Source organism: Danio aesculapii, chromosome 6 (genome assembly GCF_903798145.1).
Source record: "Danio aesculapii chromosome 6, fDanAes4.1, whole genome shotgun sequence".
NCBI classification, from domain to species: Eukaryota; Metazoa; Chordata; class Actinopteri; order Cypriniformes; family Danionidae; genus Danio; species Danio aesculapii.
The window spans coordinates 36,031,038-36,044,707 of record NC_079440.1 but is presented as its reverse complement, the minus strand read 5'-3'; the positions used below and the strand labels follow the sequence as shown (position 1 = coordinate 36,044,707).

The window sequence follows — 13,670 nt, the reverse complement described above, 5'->3', positions numbered from 1 at the left end:
TCCGTCTGGAAGAAAGCCCCCCTCCCCTAATTCTTCCACCTGTGTGACAGCACTGTTGCCTGACAGCAAGAATACCAATAGCTCCGGGTCCTCGCTGGGCCATCTGGTAGTTCTGTGTGGAGTTTGCATGTTCTCCCCGTGTCTGCTTGGGTTTCCCCCGGGTTACCCGTTTTCCTCCCACTATCCAAATATGCTCCATATTATAGACAGAATAAGCCTAAGTCTCTTTTTTAAATGTCTTACTCTCAGGAAGTTCACCTTAGCCTCAGCAGCGGGGGAGTTTTGAGATTGACCTAAACTCAATCTCCCTTCGCCCTGGGCCCGAGGATCCCTTGAGCTCAGTGCTCTCTCCAGGGACAGCATGCCAAACAAGCTATTTATAAATCATGAGCTAAGTGAGAATTCTTGAAATCTAGATTATTTATTGCAAATTTTTGCTTGCAAAACATAATTTTGGAGTGATGAAGAATAAAAATAGGACATCGGATTCTGTATCTCTCAAAATGTTCGCTAACTTTTAGCTCACTGCTAAATATTTTATATACCCCACGTGACAAAGAAAAGAAACCCAAAATGGCCTTAATAAAGTTTATTTTTTTTTTATTAAAATTGAATTAATAAAATGACCAAATATTTACATAACGATGACATGGAGGTATGTAGTCAGAGAAAATATTTTGTTGTCATAGATATTTCCCCCCAGTTCATTAGCATCTAGGCATGGGACGATAACCGTTTTCAAGGTATACCGTGGTTTGGAAAAGTCAAGGTTTTAAAACCGGCAAAATTTTCTGCTATACCGTTCCTATGGTATGTGTAAGATTTTTAATAAAATTTTTTTTGGTTTAGGACAACAGTATCTCCAGCAGAAAAGATATCCAAAGAGTCCATTTTAAATTGTAAAACAATCTGTGTTTTTAAAACTAAGGATGACAACAGAAGTCAATGATTGATTTGAATTATTTAGCCTGACATGTTTACTGCTCCTAAATATTTTAAATGTTTCTCAAAATAAAATATATTGTGACGTTTTTTACCCAGACATTTAAAAAGAATATATTTTAGAGCAGTAATCACAACATTGTCAAACCATGATATTTTATCCAAGTTTATCATACCGTCAGAATCTTATACTGGCCCATGCCTATTGGCATCATACTAACTGAATGGTGTACTACATCTTAAGATACTTACACAACAGAGCAGGCGTAACAGCCTTTCTTGCTGCTTTCTCGGATGAGGAAAGCTCCGTCAGGTTTGCCATGTAGCAAATCTTCTGACTGCGTTCGGTTCAGGTCCCCCACGAACCAGCTCTTCTCATCATAGTGTGGCAGATTCTCATCCTCCTCACTGACAAAGTAGGTACTGTGGTAGTTAGAAAATGTGTTAGATGCTTTACAGGAGCCACTCGCAAATCCATGACCTCAAAAGTTAAATAAACTTTACTTACTCATCTGTGTTCTCGTTTTTTAACCCCAGCCAATCGTTTATTCGTTTCTGTCGTACACCTTTATGATTTAGCCAACTGTGTAAAGAATAAATAGCATGAGTCAGCAGAGTGTTTACACTTGACGAAAAAACAGTGCACTCAAGCAAAACAGTTATGATGATGACATGGAATGAGGTGTGAAGGATGCTTTGCTTACACAAGGTACTGATCTCTAATCTTTCGGAGCTGAATGAGATCTGGTTTTAAGCTGTTCATTTTCTTGTCTGTCTCCCTGTTGTCCAGAGCCTGCGTTTTCAGGTCCTGTTCAAGCCGGGTCTTACTGTCGTGAATCTCGCCCAGACGGGATTTGAGCTTCTCGTAGTTCATCATAATCCTGAGAAATAACAATTGAAAAACCCTTAGATCAAGGCTGACAATCCGGAGCTCTCTTAATTGTGAACTCTGCGTACCTCTCAATCTCTTTGTCGTTGCCCTCTCTGCGGAATCGCTCAATGTATTCCTTACTGTAGCGCTCCTGTGTGTGACACTGTTCTTCAAATATTTTAATAGTCTCATTGAAGGCCTCTATTGCAGTACGTTTCATCTGGATCTCCTGCAATGAAAGGAAAGAAAAAAATCAATGGATGTGACGCAACCTCAAAGGAACGCGCCTCTTCACACACTTGGTTAATGGGCTTCTCGAATTGTTTGTATACACATTGCGTTCGGGGTTGGAGTTAAGAGGTTGGATGTCTATCGATCAAATAGCGATGTTCTAAGAGGCTTACCTGTGAGGTTTTTGTATGCTCCTCGTAGAGTCTGTCATATTCTTTACTTTTCTCCTGATATTGATTGTGATACTCCTGGAGCTTCCTTCCCACTGCATCAATGTTGTCCTCTTTCACCAGCTGATCCTGAGAGAGCGAGAGTAAAAGCGTTGTTATTGATATGAATTGCTGAGAGGGGAAAAGTGTGCTGGGGATAAAAGAATTGCTCGCAGCAACCTATGGTAGGTTCTGCTAACAAAGTGAAAGCCATTTTTCAGGAATTCTTTTTTCCCAGGAATCATTAATAAAAATCTTGGAATCTGTAAGTGCCTCTCGAGGGCTTAAATTTGTGGAACCCCCTAAATAATGAGCACCTGTGTGTCTGAGAAAGATACCGGGCGGGCGAGGGAGGAGGAGTGGGGGAAAGGAATAAATGCCTGGATGGCCTTTCGACACTGTGGATGTGTGCAATTATTTAGGAGGTGCGCTGCTGTGGCAATAAACAAAGTAATATTTCATGCCAAAAGCATCCTGCTGCCTCTGCAGTTTCACTCACAACAAGCTGCACAATTCATTCAGCAAACATGCTCTTTAGGGCTGGAGGGAGGGAGAGGTGGGAGGACAGCGAGGTAAAAGTAAAGGAAGGGAGGCTGTAAAGTGATACCCCCCCACCCACAATCTAAACCCATTTACCTGCTGGTAGCGGGAGACCGGATACATGAGCTTAACATCCAGTTTTGTGTTGTACTGGGCCAGTGACTCATGTCTGTAGTGACTGATGAGCTCCACCACGGAGTTAAACGTGAGCGGGTCTGAGAATCCGTACTTCCCATCTCGATGGTAGATTTTTATTAGCTTATTGTTTCCACCTTTCCTGCAAGGGGGAAAAAAAGAATTGCGTTGTACTTCAGATCAATACAAACCGAACTGCGAGATCTTGAAGGAGCTTTCAAAATTGTGTTACCTTAGCGTTAATGTGTAATCTCCCTGCATCTTGGTTGAAGCGTCCCGTACCAGGAAAGTACCATCAGGCATGTCTCGCAATTTATCATTCACCTCTTCCCTGCAATGAATGAAAAAAGAGAAAGAAAACGGTTGGTGTTGCAAATAATCCACGCATCAAATCTTGTTCCTAGTAATTAAAGCATAAATAAGTTTCCTGTGGTCCGTCCTTCACTCTTCACACACTAAACTCTCTGCCTGACAGTATTTGGTCTGGCAGAGGGCAAAGGCACTGGTCTGTGATGATGCTTACTGCTCCAGCCATCTGTCTGCTACAGAGAGTGAGACATCTTTGTATGCTTTAACTGTTGACCCTGTCCTGCACGCCCACATGTACGCTGATGCCTCCAGCTCTTGTCTCGAAATCAGACAGTCTGCTGCTTTAAAAGTGCCTCCAGACGACCAGCGGAGAAGCTGACAGGCTTCAAAGACTTTCCTGCTTTTTTTTTGCCCCTTCTCCATTTTAGTCTGTCTAGGAGGAATGTCACACCCCTCCACTTCCAGCCCTCCTTCTATTCTCCTGACAGCCAACAGCCTAGTCATGCTGGAGCTCAGCTGACCCTGGCCCGGTCTCTTAGGAGGAGGTAAATTTAGCCTACTTCGTGCTGCTGAGGTAAGAAGCCTTTGACTAAGCAATACTCAAATTATTTTTTTGTGGGAGGAGTCACCTCCTGCACTTAGAGATGAAAAAAAATCAGGTACATTTTTTAGACTGCAGTGCATCAGCAAGTTCATTGTTAATTAGGGAGGTGTCCTGTTTTAGTAACTGGTTTTGATCAAAGAACTTCTAACAAACTTTGGCAATCAAAGCAATGTGAGACATTCGTGAACAATTATACTGCTGTCATGTGACACGCTGAAATGAAACAAGATGTTCCAGAAATACAGCATTGCACTAAAGACAGCAGAGAAATAACTAGGTTTGTCACTGTGCTCACTGTGTCATGCGCATGATCTCCAAGTAGCACTGATGCCAATGTCAAGCAAATTTCTGTTTTTCCATTCAAAAACCACTTGATGGAAATATTTTTGGTAAATACCTTGGTGAATAGCAATGATTGTTAGACTAATTAATAAAATAAATGAATAGCTGGCCTTTATAAATTGTGTACAATAACATCAGGAAGTAAACCCTATATATTTTAAAACAAAGTCAAAGTTGATCTCATCTAGACTTTATTTCAAGCTAGGGGTGTAATGGATAACAGTTGATCCATAATTTGTACAGATCACAACCTGTGGTTCGGAACACGTGTGGCCTGTGAATTGACAGTCACGTCATTCAAATCACATGTATGAAAGCATTTAGGCTTTCCTGTAAAATATAATGATGACGGGGAAAGTTGTGGTAGGTTATTCAGGATATTGTGGGTTTCTTAGGTTATTAAAGGTGTTTTCTGTCACTACTTGTTTAGCCTGCTTTAATGCATTCAGTGTAAGCTGCACGATTAATCATTAAAAGATCGGGATCTCAACACCTACGCAACATAAATTATAAATGATGGTGATTTGCATATGTCTATTAACCCTTCGACTTGCTGCATTCAAATCTGTGCTTGAAGAACACAAAAATCAAGAAAGAGATCGAGTCTTCAATCTTTTGAGTTAGTTATGAAGTTACAAACAGTCAAATAATATAGAAGTACTGGGATAACAGTTTATAGTTTAGATAAAACCTCTGATGCTTATGGTAAAGATTAAAATCACAGTCATATGCATTTAACGACGCACAAAAATGAATGTTGTAGGCAGCAATTACGTTATTTAACCAATAGGTGACAACCAGCCATCAAAAAAAATGAAACATCTAGCAATGAAACATGAAATTTTATGAGTGAATAAATAAATCATTTATTGAAAATGAGACTACAAATAAATATGGGCTGTACAAATTATAATGTTAGATTTATACAGTAGTAGAAACAGTGAATTTTTCACAGTACTGAATTTTACATTTTATTTCTATTTAGCTGATTATTTCTTCTTTTTATTTTTATTTAGTTTTTTGGTTTGTTAAAACCAAAAGTGTCTTGCAGTACTGTTTTTGTAATAAATGGAAAGCAAATTACATTTGTCTCCTCCCCTTTTTGGCTGATCCGAAAAATGGTCTGACTAAAAAGCCATAATCTGATCCGAACCGTGAGATTTGCGATTTGTTACACCACTATCTCAAGCATATCAAATCTTACAAAAAAAGACTTGAAAGATCATAACATGGCTGACCACCATTACTGTGTAATGTAATCTGTCAATGCACTATGCCACTAGGCATGGGCTGATATAAGATTGTGACTGTATGATAGCCTTTGTATGATAACATTTTTAAATGTCTGGGTAAAAAACAATAACTTTTCCCCCAATTGAACACAATATATTTTGTTTTAAGAAGCATTTACAATATTTTGACCAGTAGCTTTTGATGTGAAGGGTCTTTTTCCACTGGAAATATTGTTGTTATAAAAAAACTAATTAAAATAGCTGCAAAAAACAAATAAAAAAACAGTATACCAGAAAATTCTGGCAGTTTTAAAACCATGAATTTTCCAAACTGCGTAAAACACTGAAACTGGTTATCGTTCCATGCCTATACATCACTGCAGTCTCCATTTGATTAAAATGTTCTTAACTGGAACATACATAAAAAGCCCCTAAAAGCTTTAAACAAATACTTGTATGGTTGTATGGAATAACAGACTTTTGACATTTGTAATTCAGCAGTACCTCGCTTTGGAGTTACTTTATGATTCTTAAACGAGTAAAAGCACTGCAGATGGATTTAAAGCAAAGCAAAAAGCAGCTCTGGTTTATCTGGAAAGGGACTGCATGAGTTAAAGGATAGCAAGGGCTTGAGAGATTGGTGAGCCTGTGAGCATCTCTGCAGAATTTATACTCACCCGACATCAAACGAGTCTAAAGCTGGTCACTAAGCAGCAGACTAATCTGCTAAAACCTGAGAGTTTTATGGGTTGTGCTGGAAACTGGCCAGACTGCTTGACATTTTGGAGATTTGGGCTCTTCTATCCATGCCCTTAAGTAATGGCAACTAAACCACCCCTCTCTCTCGCTCTCTTTAAACTCTGTTTCTCTCCGCATTTCATTGCCTTTCTGCTTTTGTACAGCTGCGGAAAAAGGAACATGCCTCTAGGATCAGTGAGCCAAAAGAAGGGGAGGATCAAAATAAGTTCACCAGCTTACATAAAGAAAAAACTGAAAAAGTTTGCAGAGCAGCACCCAGTGGCCTTGTTAGATATCCAGCAGAAGAGCGGACTGCTGAATGAGATGCGAGTGAGATTTCACCTCCAGGCTACCGACATAGACGCCATCAGAAGGAGGGAATGGAAGAAGAGGTTCTGACATTCTCAAAGGAGAAAAATATTTTGAGAATCCAGTAAGATTTTCAACTGCTCTGTATGCAATCATATGACTACACTGGCCAACTATCACCTGACATCTACACTGACATACATGCCAAACACATGATTAGGGCAATGTCATACGAGTTAACAAGTTTTAGGAAATATTTGAGAGCAGAACAGACAGAAATTCAATCACGTGAGAAATGGAATGTATTGTCAAGTGACTCCTACCTTGATATGTCTCCCCAGTACCATTCTGCTTCTTGCAGTGAGCCGCTGGCGGCTTCTTTCACACCATTGCCATTTACTGGTGTCATGGGTTTTGTTGGCTTGGGAGGAAGAGCTGCAAAAGAAATGAGAGAGATTTTTCTGAGTGGAAAATCTTTTAATCTCATGATCAATCCTTGAGATATGAAGCAGATCAAAAGTTACTGCTGTGACCTTACAGATGAAAATCTAATCTCCTTGGAGTCTGAACTAAGTGAATGTCTGTGTTAACAAATGGTTGTTCATTTAGAGAAGTAGACACGCATGGACAATCCTCAAGAATATGTTTGTGCTGCCAAGAAAGTCTAAATTTGAGCTTAAAGTGGTTAGAATACAACCTAAAATACAGATTTACCACAGTACATGCAAAACAGTACTCTTCAGAAAAACCAAACAATTCAGCACGATCCAAAAACCAATGTCATTTAAAACAGTCATGTAGTAGTACCAGTATGCAGTTTACCGCCCAGCTTTAACTATTGACCTTTACCACATAAAGCCTCGATTTTCCCATGGAATGCCTTTTAATATTTTTTCCCAACCTATGACGCCTTCACATCAACTTAAGTCAGGTGAGCTGTTTTGGAAAATGCAACAGTGATTTCCACTGAAAATGCAAAAGATCAGTTTTCACGGAAAATGCAACAACATCATATTCCGTTCGGCTCATGTAAGTGTAAACAAAAAACAAATGACCTCCACAGCCAATGTTGCTTTTTTTGTGTTACTTGCTGAATCTGTAACTAACAGGTTTCTTCCCTTTGAGTGAAATCCTTCCTTTGTTGCCAGCAAAAGCAAACAACAGCTGCCGCAACAGCATGCTGCAAAGCTAACGCTGATGCTGCTCTTGCTATCTTGAGGGTCAGGGGTCACTGGAATGTGCTGCTCAGCCATGCAGTACATCACGACACCCTTACTACAGAGAGATTTCGCTATGAAAGTATATTCTGTGAGTTACGTCTTCACAGAATGCTTTCTTGCATCTAATCTTCTCAGTCTTATAACCCCAGCCAAGAACTGAATGATGGTTAAATGACATGAAAATGAGGTGACAAACAACTTTCAGCAGGAAAACTAGTTATTAGAAAACTAGAGGGTACAAAATAAGGTACAAGTGCTTTGGTGAAACCTGAAAGTGCTTAGCCAGGTGCAGTTGGCAAAGTCGTACTAATTTGAGGCAAAAAACTCAAAGAGCAAGTCCGTCTGAAATGCACAGAGAAGCAGTGTTCAAGCTCTGCACCTAATGCCAAACCAAACTAACCTCCCCTTGACCTAGCTGAAACTCGCAACAGTGGCTTTGACACAGCAATGTATCTTCGCTTTCAATGCATGGTTTATTCAAAGGCGTTTAAGTGAAACCAAAGACATACACAAGCAATATGTGGTAATACTTTTAAAATATTAGTGGGATGTTAAGGGGGGACATGTATGGCCACATCATTATGTAATAAAATGTTTTTTAAATACCCCACCTGTCCTTAACCTGGCAGAGACAGGTTTGCATGAGAGTGTGTGCATGTCTATGACAGGACAAAGAAGGGGGAGTTAGCAAAGGCATTTTGGGAAAGGCATTGTCTAGAGAAAGAGACCATCCACATGTCATAAAAGCTCTAGCTGATTTTTGAAACCATCGGGCACTTCTACCCAAGGAAAACACTATCCTTTATGTGAATGAAAAGAGGCAACACTTATGTCCAATACACCGGAGGTGAGTCAGAGAAATAAAAGCCTATTGGGACATCCAACGCACAGTGCAGCCAATGAATGAATCACTGTGCTGGCACATTGTGGAATGACCCACAGTTCTGCACACAACTGGATCCTCTCAAAAGAAAATATATTTATAAACTTTATATTTCATATAACAGAAAAGACACTTCCTAATGTTGGCAAAAAGTTTTAATTTAAGATTCATTTCTTCCCAACTTTGCAAACATTTGTGGAGGGAAGTTTCTAAAAGTTTCTGTATGTGGGAGAGGGGCATTTGAATGAATTTCTTTGAGGGTGTCATTAATTAAAAGCAGTGGTGGTTTTCAGAGTGAGAAAGCATGAGTGTAGTCAGAGTTAAAAGAGACCTGGGAAGAGTGACAACTCCTCCCTCCACAAGCCCACAGGAAACACCTTAGTCTGGTGGGGTGAGCGGCTTCAACCAGTCAAAGTGAAGCCAGCTTAACGGACACATCCCCACCCAAACTATGCTCCAGCAGGTGCGCGCGCACACACAGACACACAATTCTTTGTCAGTTGGTCTGGAAGTAGATCGGCCAAAATGCCTTCAGAGGAAAATTATTTTGAGGAAGTAGCAACTTGAGAATATGGGGTCTCTGTGCGTTTTCCTGTCACAAACTGCTGGTGCTCACCACCTGGTTGGGGACCAGCAATGCAGCTTATAAAGAGTCATTTGACAAAGGATAACCTTCTGTTCCCTCTACGCCAACACAATAATCACCATATTAATATTACATTTGCAAAAGCCCACAAGGCTAACCTTCTTTTCTTCCTAACGTAATTCAGAGACACAGTTGTGAGCTTAAAACAGGCAAACACTTTATATAAATATAATCTAAGTGTGTCAATTTCTTTTTCAAATGCAGTTGATTTCATCACAAAGTGCCTTTCAGAGCTACAGTAGCAGTCTGCCATCAGAAAAGGAAATGACCCCCCTCCTTTTTTTTTTTTACTCACTCTCTTTGGAACCCAAAAGGCAGGTGCACAAGCCCAGCTGAAACCTCAAATTCCTGCCTAGCAGTTTTCCACCGTCAGCAAGTATGTGACCACCTTTATCCCACACATACACTTGGGTATTTTTGTGAGCTACTGTTGGGTTGTGAGCATGGAAAGCAGAAGAAAGAATAAAAGAAAGAAGCAGAGATGTGACTAGGTGATCTCATTACGGAGGTCAGCCCATCCGTGTTAGTGTCAGAGATATCGCAGCTGTGGAGCACACAATGGAAAGGCCACATAATCGCAGCTTGCAGTCGTTTTTAAAGCTACCATTCACCGATCCAAACAAATTACGATCATGATTTACTGCAAAACTAAGCAAACAAAGGACTCGATTTAAATGACAAATGCGAAAGCATTTCTTTAACATTTCTATTATAAAACTTAGCTCACCATGCCTCACAAGGAATGCAAAACAAACTGCACAAATATTTATTTTTAATTAATAAAAAAGGAAAAAAAAACTTGTAAGGAAAGATAAAATGGCAAAAGTAAGAAAGCGAAAGTGACAAGGATGGAAGGATGAGTAATAATGACAAGCTTAGCAATGCTGCAGAGCTTGGTGGAAGAAATGGATGAGAAAGAACGATGAGTGCAACGCTGCAGAGCTGCGCACATCTGAACAAAGAAAACTATACATCCATAGGTGAAGCCTATGGCAGTCGACGACCAACCAGTCCATTGTTTAGGAAACAAACATAAATGACAATGTGCAGCTAAGATCTCAAGGGCTCAGTGTTCCACAGTCCTACTGTTTTATTTAGTTTTCACAAAAAGACACTATCAAACTTCTGGTTCTACAGGTGAGATCTGATGAAGCAACCGTACTTTAAAAGAGAACACAAACAAGGACTGACACCACAGACAGTTTAGTTCAGGGTTTGTATGTACAAATTAGAGAGTGAATTAGCATGAGAAAAGGCATGTGGCAGAGAGTAATGACAGTGCCATTGAGAGGAGCAGCAGGCATGGACTGCCACATCCCCATCCAGGGGGAATGAATTAAAAGTGTCACTAAGCACATGGGTGGTTTAAAAAGTCCATCAGGGACACTTACTACCACATGTGAACCTATACAGGCTCCATACACAAATCGACACGGGGCACTGTCACTACCTATTCCTAATGAATGACTGAAAACCATCCCTGCAGCTGAACTCCCACAAAAGCCATAAGACTTAAATATTTTTTCCACATTTACAAAATTACAAAACAAGAAATTTAAAAGTAACTAAGGAACAGACAAACACAAAAAGCACAATTCTTATGTTAATAAATGTTGACATCAATGCATGTCTCGATCTATAGAACATCGAGGACACTTCCCACACAATAGGACAAACACTAATTGTCATTGTGCTCCCCTGACAGTCTATTCAGAGCATTACAATAGCCATATAAGACAAAAAAAATTACGGAAGCAAAGACAGTGACCATGAAAATGCTAAAGAAAAGAATGGTGCCTCCCTTACCGTCCTCCTCGGGATCCTTTTTGAGCTGCATGTATACAGCCTGCGCTCAGCTGTCTGTGACACGAGTCCTCTTATTCTCCCTCTCCCTCTCTCTCTCCCACTCGCTCTTGCTTTCTCTCCACCCTCCCTCGCGCACTCGCTCTGCCTTTCAGACTAAAGCCAGAGGGAAAATCCCTGCTCCTAAATTCAGATGCTGCTGGCTTAACAAACCCTCTCAATGGAGAAGTCGGCAACAGCCAATGAGAACGCAGAAGGGGAGGTGGACACAACCATATGAGACGGAGAAAGAGAGAACGTAAAACTCTGGGGAATGATGTAGGAGGGGGAAGCGCTCCTCCCAGAGAGAGACAAGGCAACGACGCTAACACATGCAGAGGCGAACATATGCAAAGAACCACTTCACAGGCGCATCTTTGCTAGTCAGATTACAAAATCCAAGAAGTGAACTAGTTTTCAAAACATTGAAAAATTATGAACTTATATATAGATATAATAGTAATAATAAGATAAGGAATCAATAATTAAGAATAGTCAATGTTAATTCAGTTATAAATGTATAAAAATTAGTGTATGAATGAAATAATAACACTTCTATTTTTATGCATATATGCCTACATGTTACAGAATAAGAGAAATGTCGCACTATTACACTCTGCTTAAAAAAAAACCCCCAAAAACCCTGCTACCTCAACATATAAATTTTCCGTCGACATTTATGAATGAACAAGCTAAATAAATTCAGGACTGAACAAGCTGAAAAGGCACAGAACAAAGAAAGACCCATGTATCAAGCGAGATATGGTGACATTTCCATCCCTTGTGTCATACGAATGCCCATTAATGGATGTCAGAAGCTGAGTTTCCCTTTGGTGTCGCTGCACTTTTGTTGTCCGCCCAGAACACACGGCTCTGGCAGCCTTTATTACACTCACACATCACTGGGCCTAAGAGACAGAGGCCAACTTTCCCCTGGGGGCGGTGTGGCACCTGTGCTCATTGGACACTGCAACGGAACAAAGCGGTCGCTTGCTTGTTTGCAGACGCACACACATACAGGGCTTTACCTCAGAGTCTTTCACATCGGAGTTAGTTTGTAATAAATATTCTAATGAACATCTGCATGGGAAGCTTGTCCTATTTCGTTCCTTTCCCGTCGTTCCTTCTAATCTACCGATCTCCTCTCGGGCCAAGCAAATTTCACTGTCCTGCATTGCTTCTCGAATGCTGTCTCTGAGATGAAGTGTTGAGAGTTGAGGAAGAAGCAGATGATAAGTCAATGAGTGGCTATTGCCACTACATGGGGACAAATGGAAGCATAGAAAAAAAGGAGAGATCTGATAAACCTGTGTGCAGCGGCAGAGAATGAAAGATAAGATTAATGTGTGGGTTGATCACACAGTGCTGTGCTCATTCATCCCCGTGGCAGAGCAATCGAAGGACTATTCAACCCAGAATCCTGCTTGCCAGATCCGTTCAGTCCACCACAGCTCATTTTCTAAGAAATGAGGAAGTTAGGACGGAGCATTGGGCTTTGTTTCTTTAAACAACGCAGGGAAACTTGATTAATTTTGCTCACTGTTTGAAATAGGCTGCATTTGGAATAAGAAATAACTAACTGCGTGCATACATGTGAAAACAGCACCATCGCTGCAACACTCGGACAACAAAATCATAAAAATGTTACAGATAGACTGTTGAGAAATGATCCACAAAATGTGGTTTGTGCTTCTGCCTCAAACAATAGTCACATTAAAGAACGGCGTCATGCAAATCTGTCAAACACAGTTTCTTTCCCATTCCATTCACATTTCACGCTTCCTAAAGAGTCATTTGTCCTTTTATTGCAGGAATTAACGGCGTGAATTAACGACCCATTGTCAACTATGGCTGTGACTTCTGAATAGGATCCAGTTTCCAGTCTATGACATCATTGTTAATGGCAATAAAATGGTGTCAGCACTTAATAAATGACACATGAACAGCACTGGATTTGAATTAAGTGTGCAAAACACCAAAACTAACATTTAAAAAGGTGGGAAAGTCACTCCAAAAGACCACTAAAAAGCCTTAAGCATCGAGTCAGTTATGTGACTATAAGCTGTGAAAAGTCCATATTTACTAAGATGTCTTGGGAAAATAGAACAGTTCGGATCGAGTATAACACTACTAAAAGTGACAAACCAATTCAGAGAATGCATTCTGAACTCTCCACATTTTGCATATAGATGCCATTTGTGGCGAGTCATGCAAAACATTCGAATCTCCTGAGGGGAAACCTGTCAGACTATAGCAAGACCTGTAACACAATCCCTGTACAAACAATTTTTTTTTTCATTGAACAATTTACAGGGCATAAATTATATATATAAAAAACAACATAATTGAGTACATATAAAGTATATACTATAGTCGCACCTTTAAAAACTAGTTCAATCTAAAAAGAGAAATGAAAAATGACTGCTTACTCACTTTTGTATAAAAAGATGCATTGAAAAGTGAATGAGGTACATTCTGTCAAACATCTAATTTTGTGTGCTCCTAAAGAAAAGTCATGGATTTTAAACAAAAGGTTAAGTACATTACAGTATTTTGACACTCGGGTTAACTGTTACTTTAAAATAAAGTAGATAGAGAGACAGCATTGCACTTATAG

General features: G+C 40.0%; 1 protein-coding gene across 3 annotated transcripts in view; it reads right to left on the bottom strand.

Annotated features, from left to right (window-relative positions):
- The window catches only part of pik3r3b (phosphoinositide-3-kinase, regulatory subunit 3b (gamma)), a 285,238-nt gene that overhangs the window by 6,329 nt on the left and 265,239 nt on the right, over nucleotides 1–13,670 (bottom strand). For 2 of the 3 annotated variants that reach the window (XM_056460081.1, XM_056460082.1), the window contains 8 exons: nucleotides 6,786–6,897; nucleotides 3,161–3,259; nucleotides 2,890–3,070; nucleotides 2,218–2,343; nucleotides 1,900–2,042; nucleotides 1,647–1,823; nucleotides 1,451–1,525; nucleotides 1,195–1,365 (listed from right to left, as the gene is read on the bottom strand). In XM_056460081.1, the coding sequence (XP_056316056.1) occupies nucleotides 1,195–1,365; nucleotides 1,451–1,525; nucleotides 1,647–1,823; nucleotides 1,900–2,042; nucleotides 2,218–2,343; nucleotides 2,890–3,070; nucleotides 3,161–3,259; nucleotides 6,786–6,897 (1,084 nt within the window). Of the gene's footprint in view, nucleotides 1–1,194; nucleotides 1,366–1,450; nucleotides 1,526–1,646; nucleotides 1,824–1,899; nucleotides 2,043–2,217; nucleotides 2,344–2,889; nucleotides 3,071–3,160; nucleotides 3,260–6,785; nucleotides 6,898–11,017; nucleotides 11,157–13,670 lie in introns of those variants that run through there. The other variant, XM_056460084.1, reaches the window with a different exon arrangement.